Here is a 7,500-nt window from a genome sequence, read left to right as displayed (position 1 = left end):
GCTAATGGAGAAGACGCTGCGCAGCCCCCAACCCGTGCAGCAGCAGGTGCTGCTGCTGCTTCTCTTGTTGCTGCGCCTCCTGCAGCAGCAGCAGCAGCAGCATAAGGGCTTCCCAGGGCCCTCTCTCTGCTTCCTCTGCTTATCTCCATTTATATTTGTTTTTTATTTACATTTTTTACGCATTTTAATCAATAAAAACCCTCTTAAAATGTCATTCTTCTTAGCTTGCTGCATCTCGTATCATCGCCTCTCTGTACCCTGGTCATAGACAAGAACAGGGGCCCCCGTGGGGGGCCCCCCAAGAGGGGCCCCCTCGCTTCGGGGTTGAGTGACGGTGGGGGCCCCTGTTCTTTCTTCTGTAGCTTTAAAGAGTTGACATAGCTAGAGAAGAAGCCTTTGATGCTGTAGCTGCTGTGACGGTGGCTGTCTATTTAGTTGTTTATGTGCCTATACACCTGAATTTTGCTGCTGCAGCAGCTGCTGCAGCCGTTCTTACTACTCATTTCCTTAGAAGCACACACACAGATACCATGGGTCTATGTAGCCCTTCAGTGTTGCCTTTCGCTTGCAGTAGGGGCCCCCTAGAGGGGCCCCCTAGAGGGGCCCCCTAGAGGGGGCGTTCGTAGGTGGGGGGCCCCCCAATGCAGCCATTGTTCATTTGTTGACGACAGTTCTAAGGAAATCTTCGTTTAAAAAGAGATAACCTGGGGCCCCCTTTATCCTCAGGGGCCCCCAGCGTCGGGGGCCCCCGACCCTGGGGGGCCCCCCATTGAGGCGGGGGCCCCCCAGCCAACCTCTTGCCTGTTGACTGCAGCACCCCACATGCAGTGTACGTACACTGACACGGCACATTCGACTGGTGGGACCCCTTCTAGCCTCTCTTTGCTGCTGCTGCTATCATGCACGCATGCATCCATGCACATATGAAGAAAAGAAGAAGCAGCAGCAAGCTTTAAATGGCTTTGTGAGCAGAGATATATATTAATACCTAAAGGAGACAGAAAATTCGCATGTTCATGCAATGGGGCCCTGAGTGTAGCTGAAGGGATAGGGGGCCCCCCGACTGTCTCTCTGTTTGTTATAAGGGCCCCTCACTGCCTAAGCTTGCTTCGATGAAGCAGCACCAGCTGTCTCTAAAATACTATCAGGGGCCCCCAGGGGCCCCTGATTGTCCTAGGGGGCCCCCGTGGAGCTGCAAGAGTGGAGGCCCTCTCCATCCACTGCGACCTGCATGCACTTCTTACTAAGCACATAGGCCTCTCTCTCTGTCTCTCTGTCTCTCTGTCTCTGTCTGTCTCTCTCTTTCTCTCTCTCTCTCTTTCTCTCTCTCTCTCTCTCTCTCTCTCTCTCTCTCTCTCTGTATATATATATATATATATATCTTTATTTATTTATTTATTTATAACGCTATATATATACATATTTATATATATATCCCTCAACACATGCAGCCCTACGGATATACATATGAATATATGTATATATATTATTCATATACATATATATATATACATATAAAATATATGTATATATATATATATACATACAGATATATATATATATATATCAATGTTTATACATGGCTCTCTGTACATACAGCCGAGGCTGTACATCGTAAAAAAGAGTTTAAGACAGCGACAGAGCGGCGCAGCAATGCAAATTATTTTTATATTATTTGCTGCACTGCTGCTGTCTGCTGCAGCAGATAATGAAGCACTTGGAAGCCCTAAAGGGCACGGGGAGTCTTGTACAAAGCAGCTAAAGATTACAGCTCTAACTAACCGGCAAGCTAGCTAGCTAGCTAGCTAGCTGGCTAGCTGCTTAGCAAACTTAAGATTATTCGACAACTAGATAGCTAGCCAGCCAGCTGGCTATCTATCTATCAAACCTAGCTGGTGAGCTGGCTAGCCGTTTTCCTACCCAGCTAGCTATCTAGCCGCCCAGCTAGCTAGCTACACAACTAGCTAGCCGCCCAGCTAGCTAGCTACACAGCTAGCTAGCCGCCCAGCTAGCTAGCTACCCAACCAGATAGCCATCCAGCCAGCTAGCTACCCAGCTAGCTGGCCACCGAGCCAGATAACTACCCACCCAGCTAGCTAGCTAGGTAGCTAGCTAGCTAGCTAGCTAGCTAGCTACTGTGTGTGTGGGAGCTAGACAACAAAGAATTCGCTCCACACGCGGGTCTGGGGCTTTTGAATGACCCACTCACTCAAAAACTTCTGCAGGCGCTCAGCGCATGCAGGCGGCTCGCCTGCAGCAAAGCAGCAGCAGCATCAGCAGCAGCAGGAAATAGAGACAGCTAGCAACTTGTACAGCCACCTACCAGGCAGCTAGCTAGCTAGCTAGCTAACTAGCTAGCTACGCTAGCTGGTGATCGGGAGAAGGGGGAGAGATGCGTGGGTAGATAGATAGATAGATACAGACAGGCAGGCAGAGACACAGAGAGAGCGATAGATAGATAGACAGATAGAGAGACAGATAGAGAAAGAGACAGAGAGAGAAAGAGACAGAGAGACAGAAGAAGGAGACATCTGATAGAGAAAGGAGACAGAAGAAGGAGACAACTGATAGATAAAGCTTCATATAGAGCCTCACCTGAGGTGCAGAGATACTTCGCCCCATCGACGATATCCGCTAAGTCGACAACCAAACGCAAATTTTGATCGTACAGACGACGCACAGGGCCGGCTATTGGCGTTATCACCTGCAGCAGCAGCAGCAGCAGCAGCAGCAGCAGCAGCAGCAGCAGCAGCAGAAGCGGGATTATTAGCAGCAGCAGCAGCATTAGGAGCAGCAGCATTAGCAGCTCTCTAGTTGTCCGTCGTGAAGCAAAGAAAGATATATAAACAGAACTTCGTGAGGGTAATAACGAGAAAGGAGACACAAGAAGGAGACAGATAGATAATTAACAACAACAATGCATGCAGAGGCATTCAAGCTGTATTTGTGCAGCTATTCTTGCTACTGGTCTGTTTTTTTGTTTTATTTATCTTCTTTTTCTTCTGTTGTTGCTGCTGCTGCTCTATTTTTGCTGCTATTTCTGCGACTCCTGCAGCAGCAGCAGCAGCAGGAGGAGCAGCAGCAGCACTAGCAGCAGCAGGATGAGTATGTGTTTGTTTATTAGTTTACTTTTGTAAGCTCTTGATAAAGAGCTTCGAGCGTTTTGATGTGCGTCTTAAGAAAGAAAGGAGACCCGTCATGATGTTTGTCTCCGTTGCGAAATAGCCAAAGGAGACGAGGCGGTGATGTCTGAAGGCCAAACCTCTGCACCCCTAAAGTACCTGGGGTAACTAGAGCCCTGCGAGCTGTCATAATAAATCACAAACAACAGTTTAGGGTTTAGGGTTTAGGGTTTATACGCATAGGGCTTAACATATAAGAAAGAAAGAGAAAGAAACAGACGCAAACACAGCAAAAAGAGGGGTCAGGAGACACCAGATGAGCTACACAGCATAGGGTTTAGGGTTTAGGGTTTGAATAGATAGAGAGGCAAGGAGACATATATGAAGAACAAAGAAAAAGAAGAAGAGACAGCGGCTGCACACGGAGAGCTGAAGGGTAATAAGAAGGAGACAGATTATCTTTTGTCTGTTCTGTCTCTGTTTTTCTGTGAACGATGTATTAAACATAAAAACCCTTTAAGAGACAGAGACATGAAGAAGGAGACAGGTAGTGGGCACGTGTGCGGTGTAGCAACGAGACAGCAACACGCAGCACCAAGCAGCAGCAGCAGCAGCACAAAGCAGCAGCAGCAGCATCAACAGGACGAACGAGCAACAGCGCACATCAGCAGCATCAGGAGAAGCAGCAGAAGCAGCAGCATCAGGAGCAGCAGCAGCATCAGGAGCAGCAGTAGCAGCAGCGAACTGACGTCTCCTAACAACAGAAGAATAAACCTCATGCGTTCTTGAGGGGCTCTCTGTCATCCCATCGTGTGCATACAAATATTCGCGTCCGGCTAACCCTCGCCCATTGCCTAACTCATCAAAGCGCTCTCGATGAGCACCCTAAACAAACAAAAGGAGACAGGTTAAATTAAATTAAATTAAAGAGATATATGTTGTTAATATACAAACAAAAGGAGACAGTTTAAATTAAATTAAAGAAAAAGAAATAAAAAGATATGAGAGGTAGCCAGAGAGAGAGAGAGAGACAGAGAGACAGTTAAAATAGATAAGATGCAGTCCATAGGCAGAGAGACAGAGACAGAGAGAGACAGAGAGACAGAGACAGAGACAGTGAGACAGAGACAGACAGAGAGAGACAGACAGAGAGAGAGACAGAGAGACGGAGACAGAGAGAGACAGAGACAGAGAGACAGAGAGATCTAAGACAGAGAAGAATAGCAGAGATGGGCATACAGAAAAAGAAAGACAAAAAAATAAATATAAAGAGAGACAGACGGAGAGACAAAAAGAAAGAGATAAAGAGACAGAGAGACAGAGAGAGATTAAAAGCAGAGAGGGTTAGCAGAGACAGACAAAGAGACAGAGAGAACAAAGAAATACAAAAGAGAGACAGAGAGACAGAGACAAAGAAAGCAAATAAATATAAAAGGAGACAGATAAACATAAATAGGCCGATGAACAATGTAGGGAGACAAACAAAGAAAAGGAGACAGAAGATCAGAGACAGCTTCATTGAAATATATCTATAGTTGAATAAACCCTAAACCCTAAACCCTAAACCCTCACACCCTCAAACCCTAAAACCTAAAACTAACAAGCACACCAAGCCGTTGGCTCCCCCTGCACCTCCTCAACCCTAAACCCTAAACCCTAAACCCTAAACCCTAAACCCTAAACCCTAACCCCCTACCCCTACTAACTCCTAAACCCTAAACCCTAAACCCTAAGCCGTCGGGAGATGATTCTTACGGTGTAGAATGTAGAGTCTGTTAGTCTATCAAACACAGTTCTATATTGCTTCTGCTTCCTCGCTGCAGCAGTAGCTGGGGGCCCCCCTGGGGGCCCCGAGAAGCCCCAGGGCTCATAGAAGTTTGTCTTAAGGGGGACTACAGATGTGGGGGGACACGGGGGTGGAGGTGTATAGAAGGACTGCTTCCGCTGCTGCTGCTGCTGCTGCTGCTGCTGCTTTTGCTGCTGGAAATCATCATCTGTCGAAGAGACTGCTTGAGAGACCCATATACCGCCGGTGCTCTGCGGAGGAGACACATGAACACACAGAACAATCCAAACAACATTTGCTGCTGCTGCTGCTGCTCTTGCTGCTGCTGCTACTGCTGCTGCTCTTGCTGCTGCTGCTGCTGCTGCTGCTGCTGCTAGTGTGCCTAACCTCGAAGCCCCTTCGCTGGAGAGTAGAGTCTCTCGGCTGAGAGAGGATCGCTCCCCACATACTTTGTGCTGCTGAGTCTCTAAAAGAAAAAGATATAATAAAATATAATTATTATATAAACAGCTGAGGTGCTGCTTGCCTGCAGCAGCTGCAGCAGCTGCAGCAGCAGCAGCAGCAGCAGGGACACCCCCGCGGGTACTGCTACAGCGGGAGAAGGAAGTGCAGCAGAAGAGACAGAGATAAGAGACACACAAAAGAAAATACAGCAGCAATTATCTTTAAGCAGCAACAACCTGCAGCGCAGCAGAGCCAATGAAACTCCCCCACGATCTGCAGCCAGCGGGCCGCAGCAGCTACACCTGCAGCAGCAGCAGCAGCAGCAGCAGCAGCGAGAAAGGGCCCGCCTACAACAAACAAAGAAAACTCTCAATCTTCTTTAAGTACAGTGAAGAAGAGACAAAAAAAAAGAGACAGACGGCGGTGAAGATAGTCTCGATCTCCCAGCTGACCCAGGGAGGCCGTCGTCAGCTGCTGCTGCTGCTGTTGCTGCAGCTGCTGCTGCTGCTCTCACTGTGCAACAGGAGGAATAGCAAATTAAATAGGTAAAGAAAGCAAATTTACTGTTTTATAGCCTTCACATGCCTCAGGCACGTTGCTGCTGCTCTGCTGCAGCTCCCGCTGCTGCTCCAGCTGCTGCTGCTGCGCGGCGGCAGCGGTGCCGTAGAAGGCCAGACCACTGCAGCAGCAGCAGCCGCAGCAGCAGCAGCAGCTGTCTCTGCAGCTAAACTAGCAAAAGAACTTCAATTCAATACATTTTATGCATATAAAAACCCTTTTTATTCATCTAGACCCAAACCGCTTTTGATCTTGCCGGAAGACTGCTAGCAGCAGCAGCAGCAGCAACAGCAGCAGCAGCAGCTGCAGCAGCAGCAGCAGCAGCAGCACGTGACCATCGACCCTGTTGTTCGCAGGCGTTGATAAGCCTTTCCTTTTATCAAAAGAATATCAATAAAAATATTTAAAAATAAAATGCATTTTAAGTTTAACTATTCGAATAACTTTATTTAATATTGCAGACCTTATGCAGATTGGGGTGTATGCGCAGCTCGTTTTTTCTGCTGCTGCTGCTGCTGAACAGCTGCGCCTTACACAAATACTTTTTCTTTAATTACTCCCTCAAATACAATTAAAATATCAATATTTAATAGTATGTAGATAAAAGAACATCAATAAATAACAATAATAATAATGCAGCATTAATTCTTTGGACAGAAAAACAAACAGACCCTATTGTAAGAAAATAAAATAATATATAAAACATAAAAATTATTGAAATATCAAAGAATATAATTTATAATTAATATAAATTATTAAAATATAGAGTAGCATAATGTGTAAATAATATAAACTATCAAAGTACAAAGCAATATAGTCTATTTTAAAATAACAATCATATATTTTATTTGTAGTAACATAATAATAATAAACCCTACAGCTGGCCTGCTGCTGCTGCTGTGAAGATGTAGACTCGAGTATGTGTGCTGCTGCTCTTGCTGCTGCTGCTGCTGCTGCTGCTGTAGAGGGAAGAAAGACCCGTTTGCTGCCTGCGCTGTCGCTTTAGAGGGGCTTCACTCCTTTGTTCTCACAAAAGCCCTAAACCCTAAACCCTAAACCCTAAACCCTTTCTGACTATTTGTTTTTCTCTGTCTGCACAGCAGGAGCTGAATAGAGAGGCGAGGGGGTTTTAATAATTATTTATTAAGTTGTTCATTATTGTTTTAATAAGAAACAATAGATATAAAAAAGACTTAAAAATATAAATATAAATTTAGCTGTCTGTACACCTCAGCACACTCTCAATCCCTTCGCTTTTAATCTCGCCTCCAACTGTCTCTAAAAATGTACACGCATACACCACACAATATATATATATATATACATATATGTATATATATATATATATATGTTTATGTGCATGCATATATATATATATATACGTAGGTGCATATGTATATATATATATATATATATGTTTATGTGCATGCATATATATATATATATATACGTAGGTGCATATACATTATATATATAACATATATATATATATATATATATTATATATATATTACTTATGTACGCATATGCATAGGGGAGTTCCTACACACGCACAACTATATAAATATATACATATCTATACATATACAT

The 7,500-nt window shown here is 45.1% G+C and overlaps 1 protein-coding gene across 1 annotated transcript; it reads right to left on the bottom strand.

The window, feature by feature from the left end:
- Positions 1-2,150: 2,150 nt before the first annotated feature.
- Positions 2,151-3,312, bottom strand: EAH_00039660 (Tubulin polymerization-promoting protein, related; the record flags this gene model as incomplete). Its single annotated transcript, XM_013395333.1, has 3 exons — positions 2,151-2,251; positions 2,596-2,704; positions 3,130-3,312. The coding sequence occupies 3 exons, from the start codon at positions 3,310-3,312 to the stop codon at positions 2,151-2,153; spliced, it is 393 nt and encodes a 130-aa protein (XP_013250787.1).
- Between the last annotated feature and the right edge of the window lie 4,188 nt (positions 3,313-7,500).

This window comes from Eimeria acervulina, genomic scaffold, assembly GCF_000499425.1.
Source record: "Eimeria acervulina Houghton genomic scaffold, Eah_scaff469, whole genome shotgun sequence".
Classification (NCBI taxonomy): domain Eukaryota; phylum Apicomplexa; class Conoidasida; order Eucoccidiorida; family Eimeriidae; genus Eimeria; species Eimeria acervulina.
The sequence above is the reverse complement of the archived record's forward strand: the minus strand, read 5'-3'. Positions and strand labels throughout refer to the sequence as shown.